The following is a 20,434-nucleotide window of genomic DNA, read 5'->3' as shown; positions in this document are numbered from 1 at the left end:
CAGATCTATATCTAGTTGTTAAAAAACGTCAAGACACGGAATTGCTAAAGAACTCCAACATTCCATTTTATTATTACATAAAACAAGTGTGCTTTCAAGTGTGTACAATTGAGGCACAGTTATTACACAATTATAAAATAGTTATTGCCTGACAAAAAAAACAAAAACAATCCAAGACAGGAGAACTCCAAGTCCCATACTGCCCTCTGGTGTTTATGTAGGGTGATACTTGGAGCTGATCGGAGGCAGCCTCAGCTTCTCCTCTTGGCTTCTTGGTAGCACTTTCAGGGGCCCCCTGACCCAGTCCACTTCCAGCCTGCCATACTGGCTCTCCCCAGAGGGGTCCAGGGTGTGGCTATTAAGCTGCCAGGAAAGTGGCACACCGTGGTGGAACTGGGAGGGAGGCTTTCGTCCTGATGGTGTGCTCACTTGGACCCTCTGCACCACCCTCTGGCCCAGGGACACCTGAATGGCCGACCAGCTCTGGAGAGGAGGCAGGGAGCAGGGAAGGTACTGGGACACGCCAGGGTCTGCCAGGGGCCCCAGGGGAACCAGGCGGGATGCACGCAGGGAGCGGAAGCCGTAAAGAGAGACAAGCTTGTTGAGGCTCTTTCTCCAGTTGGGGTCTCTCTGGCCCTTGATAGGTTCCAGGCGTAAATTCCTGGAACTGGAGGCTGCAGAGGGAGGCATGCAGGGGCGGGACATCTTAACACCCCCGTGGATCTTAGTTGTCCTGTAGACCTCAATGAGGGTCAGGTCTTCATCCACTTCCTGGATTTCTGTGACGGCAGACTTCTTGACAGTGGACAGGGTGAACTTGCGGAACTTCTTGTGTTTGCGTGGGGGGGTTAGTTGGTGTTGAGGGGGGTCGTCACATGGTGGGCTGGGGTTGCAGGGCTTGCAGGGCTCGGGGGCCGGTCGGGGCTTCTGCGTAGGCCAAGTCAGGGGCAAGTCGGGGATCCCCACTTTGCAGTCTGAGGGGGCTAAGAGAAACGAAAGTCAACATTTTTTTCAGCTCACCACTTCTGTCCTGACAGAAGAGCATATTCATGTTTCTCAGATGTCCAGGGTTTTTCTCCATGAACACAGCGAGGATGACTGACTAACTAGGGCAGAAAATCAGCATTTGCCTGCCCTTGATTCAATTCAGAACTTTTCCATCAGCAGACGCGCTGCCTGGTTAGTTAGCAACCGGCGGCAACAAAGCGGCCTGGAGAGGAAGGCCCTGATTGGCTGGTACTGATACAGGGAGGGGCAAATTATCAACCTGACAGTCAGCCAATCAGGACTTACTCTCTGCATGAGTGATACAGGGTTATAGTGGCTGGTCATTGGCTATCAGCAACCGTAGCAACAACAATGAAGAAACATCTATTCAGTCATCTATGAGGGTCAGTACCTTGCTTTAGGCTGTCTGAAGAAGGTGCCGGTGGGGCAATCAGCTGAACGAGAGAAACTTTCTCTGAGAAAGAGAGAGTGGGTAGGGGAGGGGGGAGGGGATAGAAAATGGAGGGAAAAAGTTAATATATATCAAATAAAAACCGTTAAATCATTCTGATGATTTAAGAGAACAGTCATACTGGGCTCAATTTGCACTATGGAGAGTTTTCTGGGTATCTGAAGGGTGACTGGTTTCAGATCCAGCTCCTCTGTCAGTGTCCTCTTCAGTTGATTGAGAAGTTCATGTCTACAGGGAGTGGAAAGACGACAAGGAGTGGAAAAGTTCATCAGCCTCACAATTGCAGCCGAATGTTTGAGATCAATATGTTGCTTCTGATACTGTAACCCTCTAAAACTGTAATAAAATAAATACAGTATTTGTGTGGCCATTATTTTAATACTTGAAGATTACATATTAAGTATGACAAAACAGAGGTCTTGTGTATCATGCAAGAAATCATGGAATGTGCAAGGGAATGTGCAAGGAATATGGAATAAAGAAATATGGAAATATGGAATATAAATATGGAATAAGGACTATGATACTTTAAGAATACTTACAAAGTACTGTATGAATATAAAAATCCTTACTTGTATTAAAGTTGTCATTAAGTATCTTAATATACAAAATCATTACTTTAAGTGCACATTCAATTGTGTCAAAGAAATATAAATATAATGTAAATGTCTTTGTCTAACTTCTGTCTACAAATATATATATCAATTTATATTTCTACGCTATCAACTTAAAAATAAAACATTTGGCAGCTTAGCACAACACCTCACCCAGTGTCCATCTGCAGTCTAGGGAACAGGGCAGTCTGGTTGTTTATGTGGAAGAACCGGGACAGGATATCCCTTGCCATGTTCCTCAGGTCAACTACCTCGTCCAAGAGAACCTGGGACACAAGACAACAGTCATAAAGCTGATGCAACTTTATCAGTTTGTCTTTCCAGCCATCCTTTAGCTTTGTCCATCCATCCAACTATCCAACCAACCAACCTCTGCCAATTTGAAAAGGTCCTTGTCCTGTAACAGTTCCAGATTGGCCAGGTTCTTCATGGCCTGCAGGCGTTTCCAGAGGGGGTTCCCATTCTGCATGTGCTTGAACAGGGTCAAGGAGAGTATCTCTATGATCTCGGGCGGAATGGGGTATGCCTTGAAAAGCCTGAGCAAGGCCTCCATACACTTATCATACACCGCACTGTCCATCCCATCCATGGTGCGCAGCAAGGCATTTATCACCATGGCCAGGTCTACATTAGGCTTCGCTATCAACCATGGGCTCTCTGCAATGCTCTTCAGCAGGTCGCAGCTGTCGTCCTCTTGGGGCACATCCTCCAGGGAGGAGTCGGGAGATGGCGTTGGAGGGACGGGCTTGCGGAGCCGGGCAGCTTTGGCTGTAGCCATGATGACAGTGACCTCCGCTTCTGGTTCCTCGTCCTCCAGTGGGAAGGTTCTCCCTAGGGCGAGGATGTCCTTGGGCCCCTGGGGCTTGGGTAGCTCCTGGCCAGGCATCCAACTGCGGATGATGGAGTTGGGGAGGTAGCCGTCGGGCGCGATGGGCCAGTTCTGGAGCAAGATATCAAAGTGGAGGGACTCCATAGGGGCCAGGGAGGAGTCATAGTCTCCTGGCTCTTCCACCATTGGCTCATCCTTCAGATTCACTTCCTCTTCTTCCATTGTTTTGACCAAAGGCAGAGCAAAAGGCCAGGGACCTATGGATGAGAAAAGTGAACAAAAGTAAGATACGTAATTAAAATAATTTGCATATTCAATGAAGAGTTCTTCACCAAGGAAAGTAAGAATATTGCAGTTACAAAGATAAATGAAGTATTAAGATATAGGAGAAGTCACTGAAATGTCAGTCAACTCACTTGGCTTTTCTCTGTGTGCACTTAACAGAGTCAACACCCGCGCCTGAGACTTTCTCATCCTGTCCTTGTCCTGCACTTCCTGTAGGCTGGCTTTCCTTCCTGTGCCTGGCCTTGCCAACTCCACATTGTTCAGCTCCGGGTCGTCAAGCTCCGGGTCGGCCACCACCTCATAGTACTCCATTGGAGCCTGCCCTAGGTCTGGTGAGGCCTCGCCATGCATCAGGACCAGCCTGGGCACGGCAGCCAGGTCGTAGCAGCTCTGAGAGCGTGGCAGGAAAGGGGTGGGGTCCTCTAGGAGGTCATCCACAGGGGCCAGGAGGAGCACCTGCCTGACAAGCCTGGCGGGCAGATAGCGCTGGCCGAATATGATGCAGATGCAGTCCCCAAGACACACTAAGAGGTCTCCGCGGGCGTTGGCAAAACACACCTGGCTGATGGCCGTCCCCAGACGCATCTCCACCTGCTGGGTGCCCCTGGTCTCCCACACCTGGGGGGGGATTTCTTTTTGTGAGCTGTTGACTTTTAAAACCTGGGATGTTTACGTACAACCATATTTTGCTTCTGGGTTGAGTCAATTATTCTTGTCTCACTCCACCTAACTTAATCCACCCTTATCCTTACCTCCACAATCCCTAGGGGTCCTGCCAGCGCTACCAACCCCAGGGAAGGGCAGCCGTCCAGGCAGGAGATGGTGCTGGGGGGGTTCCTGTCCATCCTCAGGCACCTCCCTTCGGGAAGGGAGAAGAAAAGCAGGCTGTAGTCGGGGGTCACGGCGAAGACCAGGCCTGAGAAGAGATGCAAGAAGACCACTCCGGAGGTGGAGGAGACTCTGGCCCAGGGGGTCACCTCCACAAGGCTCTCCCTCAACCCCACCTGCCAGATACTGAGCTGTTTGTCTGAGCCGTAGCAGCACAGCTGAGGTCGGAGGCCGGCCAAGCTGCTCATCTGCAGGATGGCCCCAGCATGGGCCTTGATGGCCGGGCAGAGCAACCTGTGAGGAGACAACAACTGGAGCATCCCGTTGAGGTGACCACTGAAAACCAGACAGGATGGAGGCTCTGCAGTGCCCAGACCTGTTCCACCCAACAGCACTGCCTCCACACACATCACGCTGTCGTCCTGGTCCTTGTTCTTGGAGGTACAGACGAGGTGCTTGGCCGGGCTGGGGCAGAGGGTCAGGTCCATGACTAGGACCTCAGGCATGCCGCTGGCCACAAACAGCTCCTTGCGACTGGGGTTGTAGGCGTAGGTGAGCGCTTTGTCTAGGAGGAGGAAGGGCCAGGAGATCAGGAGAAGCTCCCCACTGATGGGGGAGATGAGCCTGACGATGCTGTCCTGAGACACTGCCAGGAGCTGGGCTCTCCCCCGGCTGCCCTCCACCCTCCTCAGCACCTGCATTCCACAGCCTGGCTCGTTGAACAGACGGTAAAGGTTCTGCAGGCGCCACACGGAGAAGGAGGATAGCGCCTGGCAGAGTATGTCATGCTCTCCAAGGGGCCAGAGGCTACGGACTCCTCCCGGTTCATCCAGAAAGAGCTTGAGGAGAAGGTTGCCGCTGCTGCTCCACTCTTTCAGCCAGCCGTCTGGGGAGGAAGTGAGGAGGGTGTGGGTGGTGGGACGCAGCAGGATGGTGGACACTGAGCAGGTATGGGCCCTGAACTCTTGCAACAAGCACCTGGTGTCCCGGCTCCACACCTGAAGGAGAAAGGGGGGGGGGGGGGGGATAGTGAGGTTTATCTATAGATCATTGTAAAAACAAATACACTTCATAGGGTATATAAACACATTATATAAAGATCACTTTTCCTGCACTGTTCTTGTTCATACCTGCACAAATCCCGTTATGTCCCCCGTGTAGATGTACCTCTGGACCCAGTCTGGAGACACGCAACGCAGAGTGCTCTGGCCCTGCCCCCTGAACTCCCTGTACTCCTGGCTGCCAGCGTGGTCGAAGCTCTTGATGCTGCGGTCACAGAGGGCATAGAGTGTCTGTCTCTCCGTCAGCAGGGCGCTGACAGTGCTGTCTCTACGCAGCGAGCTGCTGCTCCAATCCATCACACGCAGAAGGCCAAGAGGGATCTAGTAAGGTGGGTGTAAACAGACAACTAAGCTGCATACAGACATTGTATTAGTATATTCTCAGGGTTTAGTTCTTGTGTCCATTCGGACACAAAAACGGTTGGTCGGTATCCCTGTCTCCCTTCATATCTCTACGTTCTTCCAACAAACATCCTACAATCACAGCCCAGCCTTACCTGTGTACTGATCCAGAAGCCCCAGAAGGTGATGATGCCCATGCCACCAGTGAGTAGCTGCCCAGTCTCTCTACAGTAGTGCATGCAGAACACAGAGCCTGGACAGCTGACCTGGTACTGCACAGCCATGCCCTGGTTGGGATCTGAGAACATTCTGAGAGAGAGGTCGTTACAGGCCCCCACAAACACCCTGTGGCTGGGCACGTACACCAGGTGCTCTACCCTGAACCCACTATCCAGGGGCAGGCTCAGAGTGTGGCTGAAGTCCCCTTTGAAGCTCTCAGTCCACACCTCCATCTGGGAGGGAGAAGCAGATGGGGGAGGGGGAAGTGGATAGAATGGAAGTGCAAGAAAGAAGGGTGACCTTGTAGACCAGTAAAGAAGTGTAGTATGGATACACATTTTACGTTTTCTGTTTGACAGATAGGTCTAGGTCTAAATATGTAGACCTACTCACTCTGTGTGTGGACATGGTATGCCCCCACTGGAAGCCCACCACACCACGGTCTGAGTAGGTGGTCAGGCACTGGATGAAGTTCTGCCCACAGGAATAATGATACCGCATGGTGGGGATGGCGTCCAGGTACACGGTGACATCTTCGTCACCCTCATCTTCATCAATGCCTCTCTCCTCCTGCTCCTGTGATCCAGACAGGGAGATGACAGGGGAACAGAATGGTATGATGAAAGTGACAGAGAAATGTAAAGGGGGGAGGCATCAAAATTATATTTTAGTTTCTGTTTCTTCTGTTTGTTTGATTGTTTGTTTGTCAAATGTTTTCCCTAAGGACCAAATGCATGATTTACGTTGTCAATTCACATCAGAAAAAAATACAGTACATGTTAAATCGTTTTACCTTTAAAGTTTGTTTTAATTCCAGCAGTAAACATTTCCACTTCGGAACTATCCTTCTTAAAGAAGTCATGTTTGTATGAAAAACGGAAGGACCTCGGTTATCTTCATTTCTAGCATTGTTGTTTATGCCCTAATGACTCTATGACCTTTCAACAATGAGGGGGGCAAAACCATGACGTTGGCACTCGTGAGACCACGAGTGGCTAAGGTTTGCGTCATAGAAGCATTACGAGTCGTACAGACAATTAGATGAGCCTCTGATCAAATTGATTTTATTTATTTTTATACCATTTTTAATTGGTCACCCGGCCAGACCACATGGTCGCGCTATTTACCTGTGAATATCCCGAAAACAAGACGGGGAATCACGTTCTTATTATTTCACGTTTCACGTTTTTATTAACCTTTTTAGAACAACAGATCACACTCAATTTCAGTAAATTTCAGTTCAACTTACCTTGTTTCATCCAATTTTCTATTATTTATGTCTTCCTTTTTCATTCCTGTATTATTTGCCAGTACAAGCGCCATCTATGTTTTACTACTGGTAGTGCAGCAGGCATGCTTGCACAGGCGCAGTGCGGCTGGAGATCTTGTGCGAGCCAGGCACCGTGGTTTCGGTTGGACTGTGTGATCCTAGGGAGCATTCTTGGCAACGTCTCGAGCGCCATAGAAACGGGTCTGTCGACTGTCGGGAAATGAATCTTTCTCAAATAGATTGTGAATCTTCCTGAAGGGATATAAGTTATTTCGAAGTGAGAAGACCACATTAGGTAAGCTAAGCTTTGCATCTGTTTAAAAAAAATAAGTTTTTAGCTAAGCAGTTGAGGCTATCCAACATTGAAAGTGGCATCGCCTACTCTCCAAGCTAGCCACAAGAGCTTTCGAGAGCTGCCCAACTTCAGCCTATGCGTAACGTTAGTCACAGCTTCAATAGTATGCTTTTGCGACGTGGTTTGAACGTGTTTCACGTCCCAAGAGGCTGTGCGAAAATATGCCTTTGAAATGGTTTGTATTATTCAGTAAGCTGGATACGTCTTACTATATATCAATTACCGCAACATGTTTTATTAACTACAAAATATACCACTGCCTTCCTGATCAGCCGGGCCTTACTGCGCATGTATGTAGTGTTTAGGTTGTAGTTTTTCATACCTGAGTTAATCACAGTTGTAAAGGCCAAACGACAATGGTAAAACTACAAGTTCCAGACAATGGCACCATTGTCCAAGATATAGCTGGGAATGTAACCCTCATACAGTTGGCTTGAACGAGCTTTGAATTTTGAGAAGTGCTGCAATCAGAAAGCGCTATGGAGATTGTTTCGTTTAGGGCTTTGTTTTACATGAAAGGTCAAGCCCCTTGAATATACTTTAGACACTTTCAATGGGGGGCTCGCATGAAGCTCACGGTGGCTGAAAACTGCAGCATGGTCACGTAGTAGTCCTCTAAAAGGTTTATAGTGTAAAGAAACGAGTAGCTGATCATGCATAACGCACTACCTGTCTCAGACCAACGTATTTGTGTACTGGTGCCTACTGCACGTGTCATTAAAAACGCGAAGGTTCTGCAAAGTACAAGCTGTGTTCTGCACTAAGGACTGGTCTCCGAGTAATGATTTTGTGTGCGTGTGTTAAGATCGTGAGTGGGAGCGTCGGCGTGTCGTTGCACATTAGTCCAATCACTGTGCCCTCCAAGCCTCAGGAAATATCACGTCAAATATTTAGGTCGTCCACACAGGGAACGATATGACAGCACGCGGCATAGTGTATTTTCATTGCTTCCTCTCCTTAAGTGATGGGATAACGACTGAGACCAGTGTTGATTATGATGATTAAGTTGGGGGCGGGGGTCTCTTAAGAGCCTGTATCTGGCTTTGACTACACGCTTCTTTTTTCAAGGATATAAATGTTGACCCATTTGCTAAATTTGGGAGGAAATGACATTATAACAGATATAGTACAGTGCATTTTTGTAAAGCTCCGAATACCACTGTTAATACGGTGTAATCGTGACCAGGTGCTTCAGATTCCAGCATGATCCTTGCACTCCCCTTGCTCCAACCTAACCGACTCATACAACTGTGCTTTACTGAAAAATTCCTCTCAGCCTAATTTTATTTGGGGGATTTCCACAATTCCACACGTCTTACGGTTATTATAACAGGTTGATAAACAGAGTGGAAATCAAATTCTTTAAATGGTTGGACAGATACTATTGATTTGAATCCAATGCCAACTGGGCCAGTTAACTGTTTGAAGTTGCAGGGATCCATGGAGTACGGTGTCACCGGATGTTAGATGCTGGAGCATTCAAGACAAGTTATTTAGACGGCAACACTTGAATGGCAATACTTATTGTTGACAGTTTATGTCGTGTGTATTTTACAAATATCGAGTGTCAGATGCCGTTCTAGATAGCGAATTTATACATTGTATGTAGGCCTATAGCTACTCTTTCATTTACAGTGTACTGCAATGTTTGTTGCATTAAAGTCTACAAAGTTCACATTTCTCTACCGAATATCTTACTTGTTTTAAGGAATCTAAATTAGCTTGCCTTTTTCAAATAATGTAAGGGAGCCTGTGTTACTGTGTTTAACACAGTGTTTATGCAGTATGCTAATCCCCTCTCGGTCTGCCACTAGGGACTTTTGTTGTAGGAAAGCGCTTCTCGTAGTAAAACATCTCCATTGGGACAAAGTCTGTTTTTATTTTTGTGATCTTAAGAAATATGGCACAGTTCTGTTTTGCTGCGCCAGCCTATTTTCTAGGCATCCTAGTAGACTAAATGAATTATTCCAAAATGAGATGAATAATGAGTTGTGGTCCCCCAGTAGAGCATACTGTGATTCACACACCCTATCCTAGTGATTGTGTATAAGGTGACTCACCGAACTCCCTACTTTACTTCCTCATTGGGAGATTATGGACTTTTGATTGAAAGGAACTCGTTCTCAGGTTTGTGTGCTGACTCAGATGTTGAGTCAACATTGAAACATTGAACATGAAAGAGTACTGAAAGAGTCAACATCTGAGTGCCTGTGGGGTGAATCGAGGTATGGGTCTGCTATAATGTAGCCTCTGGGTCCTTCTATATTTACATTTAGTCATTTAGCAGACGCTCTTATCCAGAGCGACTTACAGTAAGCACAGGGACATTCTCCCCGAGGCAAGTAGGGTGAAGTGCCTTGCCCAAGGACACAGTCATTTGGAACAGCCGGGAATTGAACCAACAACCTTCTGATAATCCCTAACAGCTCAGCGATCTGACCTTCTAAACTACAACGTCACCAGACCAAGATGACTTTGCACTTTCAATCCTGCTGTGAACAGTTTTGGACTTTGTAAAGCTGCTGTGCTATGGTGTGTCTATGCTACTTAAAGGGATTTCTTTAAATAACCATTCCATGGTTGTTTTTGTTGTTGTGGGTTTGCATTGGCAGTAAGGATTGGGTCAGGACCATATAGTGTTTGTCTGTGGCTGAGGCCCAGAATCAGGCAGTAGATGCCAACCATCCCAGCAGGAGTCCTTTCCCAGAAACCACCATTCTGGAACTCCTCCCACTGTTTTTATTCTAAAACTACAACTGCTATTCATGCCAGGTTCGTATTTATCCCCCTCAGGACTTCCAAGTAACATAAAGGTTAAAGTCTGAAGTGTAAACAAACAAAATATTTCTATCACGACTTTCATCTTGTCTGTGAGCGACGCCCCTAGACACCGTGCTCCATCACGCTCATTAGCAACATAGGTCGGAGGAAGGGAGGAGAGAGGGAGGGGAGGAGAGAGGGAGGGGAGGGGAGGGGAGGGGAGAGAGAGAGAGAGAGAGAGAGGGAGAGAGAGAGAGAGAGAGAGAGAGAGAGGGAGGGAGGGAGGGGGGAGGGGGAGCGAGAGAAGGGTGATACGGAGGAGACAGCCCCAGGCTAGGGGTACCATCTGGCCTGTGTCATGGCAAACGGGAGAAGTCGAGCTTGAAGTGATCGGTGTTTGGAACGTGAGCTTGTCAAACCACTCATCACCAACCATGCAGAGAAGGAAGGATACAACGGAGCAGCACACACACATCCCCTTATAGAGATCGTGGTTCAAATCCCAAACCCTGACCTACTCAGATTGTCTCAAAATGTTTTTTGAAGAAGCTACACCGTACCCTGAAAGAGGTTGGTCTAGAACAGGGGTACTCAATTAGAAACTCAAAAGGTCCACTCACCAAATTTCCATTCAGTCGAGGGTCTGGAAAGGACACATTGGTTTATTTTTCTGGCCCTTACCTCTCACATTGACCCCCATCAAAATTGAGTTAGGTTTAGGCACAGTGCCCATGCCCCTGGGCATATTTTTCCGGAAGACCAGAGTTCTGGGGGTACTTTTGTTCAGTGTCTATGCTTTGTGTCAAAGTGACGTTTCACGTTAGCTCTACCACTTTTGAACCAAAAGACCGTGGTAAAGTTGGTTGGAAGTTCGATATTCAACAGACATTCGGACGCCCATATGTTTAGGGCCCATCAACAAATTACACATTTAACATTTCAAAAGTCAATAGCTTTTCAACAACATGAACTAGAAACATACATTTTAAATGTGTAATTTGTTGATGATCCCTAAACATACGGGCGTCCGAATGTCTGTTGAATATCGAACTTCCAACCAACTTTACCACGGTCACTTTTGACAAGGGCAACCGTCTCAATGCAGATTAAACACATCGGTTTTGTACACCCACCGGCAACACAAATGCGTTCTTGTCAGTCCATTCTGCCTGAAATTTGCGATTTTTCTGAATCAACTTTTCGCTGGGTTTTGTCACACCATTATTTTTGCTAAGGAAGAACAGGTAGGCTAGCTACCGTTAGCAAATCGATTAGCCTGCGTTGTTGCGAATGACAAACACAACCTGCGTGACCGACAGAGGTTGCGGCCAATGTTGAGTGAGTGAGTTGTCACGGTGATTGCTATTACAGCTCCTGATTGGATCTCTGGATTGGACACAGAAGATAGAAACCACATCTACTAAGAAAACCGCCTGGGTCCGGACTCGGACCACGGTCCGCCATTTAGTGACCCCTGGTCTAGAAGATAGAGGTCTGAAAGAGGTTGGTCTAGTACTGAAGGTACTGAAAGAGGTTGGTCTGGCGCCAAGTGTACTGAAGCCTGGTGCCCACTGTGGGTCACAGCTGGTACCAGATATAATTCTCAGGTGCAGTGTAAACACAGGTGCATGGTTTCTTTGGAGCAACACCACCTGCAGTTCTGTGTTGCCATCGTTATCTCTGTGATGGATGAGGCTGCCCTGAGGCCTGCTTTTCCTGGGTCCTGCTCTGCCTACTCCCCCTGAGGCCGACCACTTCTGCTTCTCCTTGAAGAAGCTCCTTCTGGGGTCTGCCTGTCCTGTCTCTCCTCAAACAAGTACCTCCAGGATCCTGCTCCTCCTGCAGCATACTCCCTACTGCTCCTTGCTCTTGCCAAAGCCTGCCGATGTTTCAGTTAACAGATGACGTTGTCAGAGGTCTTGAGTTATGGGGAGTTCTAGGGAGCAAGATGTCAGCTGAAACGAGCCTGTAGTTTATAGCTCCTTTGGATCGTAAATAATAACAATTGGGTTAGGTATCCTCCTCGTCCTACTGTACACACACACATGTACACACACACGCACACACACACACTCACTCACTCTTTTACTTTTCCCATTAGGTGTCCATGCAGCTCTGAAACTCAATTGTAGGGAGGACGGTGAGTGTGAGGAAGAGTAAACTAGCTCTCCTAGGAAGTCTCAGAGTATTCCCTCGTTTCCTCCCTCCCTCCCTCTCCATGGGCAGCCCTTGGCGGCCCTGTTTGACTGGAGTAAATATAGTCTGTTGGTTTTAGCGGCAGGATAAACACAGATGTGGATGAGGGCTCTCATTTGCAGCACACTAGCAGCCCAGAGTGGGACTGGGACAGAGAGATGGAGGGAAAGAGAGGGAGAATGTGGGGGGGGGGAGGCAGGTAGAAAAGAGAAAGAGGGTCAGAGAGTAGAGGGAGGGAGAAAGAGAGAGGGAAAGCTCTACTGAGGGTGAGAAAGAGAGAGAGACCCTCATCCACCATCCATTCCACAGAGCACTTAAACAGGGTTATTGGCCTGAGCACAAAGCTTCTGACAGGGTTATAGGGCTGAACATGGTGGCTGTCAGGCTCACAAAGGACTGGTCTGCTTAGTGATTTACACAGGCCTGCATAGGCCTGTCTATTTAGTGATTGGACCAGCAGAGCCAGCCAAGCTGTCCAAGGCTGGTCTCAATATGACATCAAAGTCTGTGAGATGAAGCTTCTGGAAGGTTTAGGCTGGTTGATTGAAGCATAGAGGTAGATTATGCCTATCCCCGTACACACAAACGTATGTTAATCACGGCTAAAACCAAGGCTCTGGGATTTCCATCACGACATATGCACACGCCACACAGACCAGCCTATACTGTGAAACTGGGGAAGCATTGCAGTTGGTCAGCTCATTCTCCTCCCCCTAGCATTATCTGTGGGTTCTCACACTGCAATCAAGGCCTCCATTATCAAGGAGCAGCCTAGATAACACTGTAGCTTGGGTTATCCCAGCCCAGACAGATAACACAGTAGCGTAGCCCAGCCCCAGACCTAAACCTAAAACACAGGCTAGCCTAGCCCAGTCTGTTCCCATTACCATGCAGGCGTCCTACAGCTCTCCAGGGATGGTTTCTGTAGCTCTGGGGACGACAGTTGTGGTTAGTATGAAGTGTTGTGTAGCAGTAGTAGGGAGGCACCTCACTGCTGTTATACTAGCGCTCTAATAATCAGGATTCTTCTACTGGTCTTTTCTGTTGTTGTCTCTGGCTTCTGAGGTAGAGAGCAAAGCCAGAGAAGAGCAGAAACTCTCTCTCTCACACACACACACACACACACACACGCAACAGTGTTGTTCCAGGGGGAGGTCTCGCTGGCTGTTATTACACCTGCCTCATGTCTGTCTCTAAGTAAGTCCTCACATATGGGACCATGACAGACTGACAGGTGTTGGTTTGCCTGCGTGCAAGTGCGAGGAGGAAAGGGCGCTCCACAAAGGCTCTTCTCAGACAGAGTTATAGTTCTTGGAAGGAGGATATCCTGATGAAGTTAACAGGAAACAGCTGACTGGGTCTCCCATGGCTTTATTAGCTGAGTAGAAGCACATTAGCTACACATAAAGGGGGGGCGGGACCATCACACCCTATTGGCAGAGCCAGATTTTTGGGTGGATGACTGGCAGTGTAGGGATGACCTGGTTTGTTATTGTTCATTCATTGAGGCCTTGTGTGTCATTGGTGGGTCACTGGTAAGAAATGAGTCACCTGACCCTTATCTGTGTGGCTCATTGGCTGGAAAACAGCAATCTCTTCCTCATGCGGACCCTTCTGGCTGTAGGACAGGAAGTGTATGAGTGTGTGACCAGACACTGGGTTGTAGTGATTCAGGGTTCCGGGGCACTCAGCTGGGTTTTGCCTCAAGAACCCTGGACAGGAAGTCATACAGGAAATGAGCAGCACACCAGACCTGGTCAGTAGAACACACTCGTCTACCAGGGGTTACACTCATGATAATTCTCCCAACTGCATTCTTTGTACATGAGTACTGTCTTTAAAAACTGTCAAGACCGTTAGAAGAACAGAGACTCTTAGGGATCTTTGGTGTGGTTTTGTCCCTTCTGTCATGGACTATAAAGCATCTTGAATATGGATATGTCCCTGTGTGGAGATTAGAAGGAGAAGAGAGGGAAGGAGTCAAAAGAAGAAGAAGAAGAAGAAAGGGAGGGAGTTAGTCAGAAGACAGAGAAAAAGAGAGGGTTGGAGTTAGTCTTAATGGAAAAGAAAAAAAGAAATGGACTGAGTTACTTAGGAGAAGGAGATGAAGAGGGAAATGGAGGGGAAAGACAGGGCCGGGTGTTGACATCACAGCACCAGGAAGTCACATGGCATTTGAATGTTTCCACTTCCTCTGTCCTTCAGGGTGTTACCTGGTACTGATGCACACACACACACAATTTGACATTATCTCTGTGTCTTTCTATCCTGATCTCTCTCTTTCACCCCCAATTTCCACAAACATGTAACACGCATACATTCTTTCATCCCCATCATGCTGAGGAATGTGTGGAGGGGCATGTGCGCACAGTCACTCGGTGTGTCTGTGTGCCGGACAGTGCATGTGTGTTAGTTCAGTGTACCAGAGAACAGCTTTCAGAGGTTCTCTTCTATGAGCGGCTAGCCTTACCACACTGTGTCCTCATTGTTTTCATGCTAATTGAGACTAGCATGTGGTCATTCCTTGAATGCCATATGTCCAACTTGTCTTGCTACTGTATCTGAATGAGCATTTTTCTTCTCGTAAGAATGTGGTAGCTACAGCCCAATAACCTTACAACTCACACAGTTGCTTGATATTGCGTCCGGTATGTTCTCAGGAGGAGGGGGGGGGGGGGGGTAAAGGCAGGTTGTGAAACAGCAGGAGGGAGGGACAGAGGTAGAGAGAGCGAGACAGAGATATGACTGTCTCTTGTTCTGTTACTAACAGTAGTATTTCAGTAGGGTACTGTGCTTGTGAGGCAGAAGGGGGTTTCTAAATGTGTGTGTGTGATTGTTTGTTTGTTGTTTTGGGTCTGTGTATCTCTTAATGAGGAGTTTGTGTGTGTGTGTGTGTGTGTGCGCACGCTCATGTCGGTGTCAGGGGAGATTGCCTATATTTAATGATGACAAATGACTGTGTGTGTGTGAGAGCGATGCAGTGTGTGAGGCACCGTAGTAAGTGTGGCGTGCTGACAGCTCTGTTCCTGTCCTCTGGGAGAGGGGCTGTGAGAGATGGAGTGAGGGAAGAGAGAGAAGAGGAGGAGGAGTAGGAAGAAGGGGATGTTGTGTGTTTTTTCTCAGTAGGACACTAGAGCCTGTTATCATGGTGGGAGAGGGAGAGATGGAGGGCCTGATAGTGCAAACAGGGAGGGATGAAGGGAGGAAACTAGGGGCCGAACACACCCCGGCAGTTTCTCTCTCCTTCCACACATCCCTCCATATCCCTTTACTGTTGAACCCTCTTTGCTCTTTCCCTCTCTTGTGTTGGGGTCAGGGCAGTGTACCTGTCATTCTCTCATCACACTCTTCTGTTCAGGTCTGGTTCCTCTACACAGGTGAGGTCAGGTCTCTGCGGGAGACAAATATACCAGCTGGCCCTGGAACAATCTTTAGAAAGAGAAGAGTGAGAGAAAAGAAAGGGAGGAAAGTGAATGACTCAGTGAATTCATTCCCAGGAGAGAGGACATTTGTGCAAAATGTGTTTTTCTTAGTCTCATGAAAAAGAAAGACGGGAGGTGTGTGCTTGGTACATGAAATGGTGCAGTTACCAGGAGCGCTTTGAGGAGATGATACAAGCGCACACACACAGTCACATGCACACATTGTAGTGTGTGTGTGTTGAGGGTAATCATTGTTTTACCCCACTCTAGGTAAAGCAGACTTGACCCACTTATATAGAACACAACGTTGATTTCTCTTTTTCTCTCCATGCTGTGTCCCCACATATGCACACACACACATGCGCGCGCACACACACACACGTGCACAGACACACACATGGGTATGTTTTTCCAGTGGTTCCCACGTTTGAATTTGACTGGAATGTTGGTAGCCCCATGGGGAGCCTCTAGGCGTTCTCTCTCCCTCTCTCCCCTTCTCTTCCTACCTCTCTCTCCCCTTCTCTTTCTACCTCTCTCTCCCCTTCTCTTCCTACCTCTCTCTCCCCTTCTCTTTCTACCTCTCTCTCCCCTTCTCTTCCTACCTCTCTCTCCCCTTCTCTTTCTACCTCTCTCTCCCCTTCTCTTTCTACCTCTCTCTCCCCTTCTCTTCCTACCTCTCTCTCCCCTTCTCTCCCTCCCTCTCTCTCCCCTTCTCTTCCTACCTCTCTCTCCCTCCCTCTCTCTCCCTCCCTCTCTCTCCCCTTCTCTTCCTACCTCTCTCTCTCTCTCCCTCTGTCCCCTTCTCTTCCTACCTCTCTCTCCCCTTCTCTTCCTACCTCTCTCTCCCCTTCTCTTCCTACCTCTCTCTCTCCCTCCCTCTCTCTCCCCTTCTCCTCCTACCCCTCTCTCTCTCTCTCTCCTTCTCTTCCTACTCCTCTCTCCCCCCCTGCTCTCTCTCCCCTTCCCCCTTCTCTCCCCCCCATCTCTCTCTTTTTCAAATGAGTCATTAGTGAAGTCAGTTCCACAGGACTCATTCTACTTCTGCGTAGGGGTGCATACTAGCGAGACTGGCTGTGTGTGTGTGTTGCCATGCAATGTTGTTTTGCTTCTGTTTGTATTGCCTCCTTTGTGTGTGTGTGTGTGTGTGTGTGTGTGTGTGTGTGTGTTGGCGTGTGCTCCTGTCTGCAGGGCCACACCCCAGACTCACACCATGCTTCAGATTAAGCCTGAGCTCCAGAAGAGTCAAGCTTGTTGTGACAGCTCTCCCCTCCATCAGGGGTTGGACTGTGTGTATGTGTGTGTAAGGGTTAGTTGGGTGTTGTTTTGCTAACAGTATTGTCTGTGGTGGACACTGTATGGGCCCATAAATGATTCCACAGGGTCGGAGCCAGAAGAGGCAAATAGTACCCTGGATATGGTCACACACTCATGGTTCTCAACCACTCCATCTGGAGAGAAGATGGCCCGGGAACAGGCTACACACACACAATGGTGCAGTGCATTGAAAGAGGCCACACCTTGCTCCAGCGAGTGTTTGAGACAAGCCCTCCTTTATAAGGTTGAATAGACTGGAGTCATTCACCTCCAATCACCACCTGTCTGACTGCATTAGGACTGGGAGGGGCCCGTGTGTGTGTGTGTGTGTGTGTGTGTGTGTGAGAGTGTGTTTTGTGGCTGATTACATTACATGTAGGGGCTGGAGAAAAGCGTAGAAGAGAGTGAGAGAGTGAGAGTGAGGGAGAGAGAGACAGAGAGACAGAGAGACAGAGAGACAGAGACTGGGCTGCCAGCAGATGTGTTGTGTGAGAGCGAGACAGACACACACACTGGCACAGGGACTGGAACTCACAGTCAGCAGAACAATAGTCCTTGTAGAGGAGGCAGGAGGGAGGGAGGTGAGGAGAGGTGGGGTGAGTGGTGAGGACCGGGGGTCCCTCAAGGCTAATCGTATCGTCGCATCTTGGGTGTGAAGGAGAGAGGAAGTTGGAGATGGCCTCGTGAAACACATTCCTAGATGTAAGGAGGTGTGTGTCTGTCTGTGTATGAATGAGTGGGTCTGTGTGCGCCACACAATTAACCCCCAGCAGTCTAGGGTGAATACGGTTTTAGACTCCAGCCTAGCGCTGCTGGCGAGGGCAGACGGGAGGGGCGAGAGGCCAGGGAGATTAAGGGGACCAGGGTGTGTTTTAACCCACTTAGCACCCCCCATCTCAGGGGCTCCTGCCAACACAGTCAGCTTAGTGGGCCTAATCCACCTCCCTAACTGAGCCCAGAGATTCTGCTTACCCATGTCTTATTGTTTGGCTGTTTTGCAAGTGTGTGTGTGTGTGCACGCAAATCAATGAACTGGCAAAACCTTGGTGTGTTCCAGCCACTTCTGGCTTGTTTCCTGGTCACAAACACTCTTTGGTTTAGATGTGAGACGGTTAACAGTGCAGGGGTCCTCCTGTGCCTGTCCTCCAGGCCTACTCCCAGGGCTGCCTGGTGCATCACCCCCACCAGAGGAGCCCCGGCTGGGCTTGACTCTGCCCAGAGGGCCTGCAAGGGCACCAGCCCTCATCTCTCTATTCTGTCACCTCACTATTCAGTTGGTTGTGTGTGTGTGTGTGTGTATATGTGCCTATGTATTGTCCTGACCAGGGCTGTGCTAGGTCAACAGTTAGCATAGAGCAACTAATAACAGCACATTCTGAACATTCCTGCTCCTCTCTGGGCTGGTGAGGAAAAGAGAGAAGAGATGAGCAGAGGGGAGATGACTCGCGCCTGACAGTTCAGGAGTTTTGTCACTGTGTTCAGCTCCCAACCTTTCTACAGAGACATGGCAAGATCAGGGTCACATCACTCTCAGTGTCTCAGCGTCTCAGTGTCTTAGTTTCTCTCTCTGTCTCTCTGTCTCTCTCTGTCTCTCTCTGTCTCTCTCTGTCTCTCTCTGTCTCTCTCTGTCTCTCTCTGTCTGTGTCTCTGACTTTTGCTCTGTCGCTCTCTCTTTCTTTCTCCTCAACTGTCTCTATCGCTATCTGTCTCTTCCTTTTCCTCTCTCTGATTCTCATTAAGGCTGAAGAGGCTGTCATATTCATGAATACATGAGTAGTGGCTAAGGAAGGAGGAGGAGATGTAATGAGTAAGGGCTTTAGGTGGTTGCATGAGTGGGAGGGAGTAGGAATTTGATGAGAGAGGGAGAGAATGAAGACAAGCTGGAGAGAGGGAGATGTGTATGTGTGTGTGCTGCTGGTTAGCAGAATGAGGGTGCCTGGATCTGTGCTGAGACGAGACTTTAGAAGGAGGGAGAGTTTTAGACACTCAGCTATCACTTCTGCACTCATACACATCAAGAGTGTGTGTGTGAGTGTGAGTGTGAGTGTGAGTGTGAGTGTGAGTGTGACAGACAGACAGACAGACAGACAGAGAGACAGAGAGACAGAGAGACATATATGGTTTATGAGAGATCAGTGACACCTGCTCCTAATACTCCCCATCTCTCTAGCCACAGCTCTAAGTGCTGTGGGCAAAACTCATCAGATGTCTCTCATCATGTATGCCCATGAGCTGCTTAAGTGACCATCATTGAGCTGCTAACATGCAGCTTGACATCAGGCAGCCACAGACTTAAACCTGGTCTCTCTCCCTCCGTCTGTGTAGCAGAGAGAGAGGAAAGGTAAGGAGTAGGGATGGGAAGATTTACCGGTTTGCATCAGTGCATCGGCATAAAAGTTTGTGTGCACCGGAAACAATGTGGGATAAAATCGCGATTTGGCAACACTTCAGATTTTCCAAGAAAGATGGTCAATTTGAGACCCATGCAATTGGTAAGATATGTGGTGCTGCTACACAGGCAGCACGGCTAATTTAGGTAGTCACCTGAAGAGGCTACATGGTATTTGTCTGGAGACGTCTGCCTCCCCCTAGGATTTAGCTACGGCTACAGTCAGTGGATTGCTCCACCGGTACCCCTAACAAGAATAGGAAGCTATTCTCAGAAAAACAATCCCTGTTGTGTACGACAAAGATGAGAGATAGCTGAGTCATTGAGAAAAACCTTAAAGTAGGACGTATGAGTTCAATTTATTGTGTGAGATGTTAGGACAGTGTTTGCAGCAGCTTGTGACTGCCAGTAATAGTTTAGGCCCTACCCTTTTTACATTCAGAGAACACATACAACAGGAAAGAAGGACTGGTTAAGGCAAGGTCCAGGCCTGATTTTATCTTTTTTTTGTCAGAGACTTTATTTAATATGTGAAGTAAAACTTTCTCTTTTTTAGTTAATTGATGATTTGCTGTCTGACAAAGAAATACATCATTATGTACCATATTAAATTGCGTAGCATCATATTCTTTTGCATCACATCTCATTGAAACGCATTGTGTCAAATTGCACTGCATCGCAATAGGGGTAAATCATATTGTAGTAGTTGCTTTTCTGTATCTTTAATGTATCACATCGTTGGCAGTGTGTCGAGATGTGAATCGCATGTTCCTCAGAGATGGAGATGGGCATCCCTAGTAGGGAGGATGCAGAGAGAGGGGTAAAGTCCTCAGAGATGGACGTGACGAAGGGAGGACAAGGGGCAGGAGAGGAGGTGGCAGGGAGAGGAGGAGAGGAAGGAGGGCTAGAATGTGTGTGTTTCCGCTGGCAGCACATGTGCTACATAAAGAGACCTCGTAAAGCAGCCGGGACAGACCCTTTGAAGCCACCAGCTCCTCCCCAAACTCCAGCTCTCTGTGTGTGTGTGTGTGTGTGTGTGTGTGTGACTGTGAACGTACACGCCATTATGAAGGTTGTGATTCCTGTTCTGT

General features: G+C 48.3%; 2 protein-coding genes across 3 annotated transcripts in view; one reads left to right on the top strand and one right to left on the bottom strand.

The window, feature by feature from the left end:
• Window positions 1-58: 58 nt before the first annotated feature.
• Window positions 59-6,567, bottom strand: LOC146257288 (WD repeat-containing protein 87-like). Its single transcript, XM_084674577.1, has 11 exons — window positions 6,431-6,567; window positions 6,031-6,213; window positions 5,574-5,870; window positions 5,146-5,397; window positions 3,940-5,013; window positions 3,319-3,805; window positions 2,444-3,159; window positions 2,227-2,339; window positions 1,581-1,687; window positions 1,400-1,462; window positions 59-983 (listed from the first exon to the last, which is right to left on the bottom strand). Exons 1-11 carry the CDS (start codon window positions 6,497-6,499, stop codon window positions 214-216), a joined length of 4,131 nt encoding a protein of 1,376 aa, XP_084530703.1. The 5' UTR covers window positions 6,500-6,567; the 3' UTR covers window positions 59-213.
• Window positions 6,568-7,046: 479 nt separating this feature from the next.
• sipa1l3 (signal-induced proliferation-associated 1 like 3) overlaps window positions 7,047-20,434 on the top strand; it is a 46,388-nt gene continuing 33,000 nt past the window's right edge. For both annotated transcript variants that reach the window (XM_084673884.1, XM_084673883.1), the window contains exon 1: window positions 7,047-7,202. The gene's annotated coding sequence lies outside the window, so the exon portion shown is untranslated. The remainder of the gene's footprint in view (window positions 7,203-20,434) is intronic.

This window comes from Hypomesus nipponensis, chromosome 15 (assembly GCF_054491055.1).
Source record: "Hypomesus nipponensis isolate SF chromosome 15, ASM5449105v1, whole genome shotgun sequence".
In the NCBI taxonomy this organism is placed as follows: domain Eukaryota; kingdom Metazoa; phylum Chordata; class Actinopteri; order Osmeriformes; family Osmeridae; genus Hypomesus; species Hypomesus nipponensis.
This window is presented reverse-complemented; position numbering and strand designations above follow the sequence as displayed.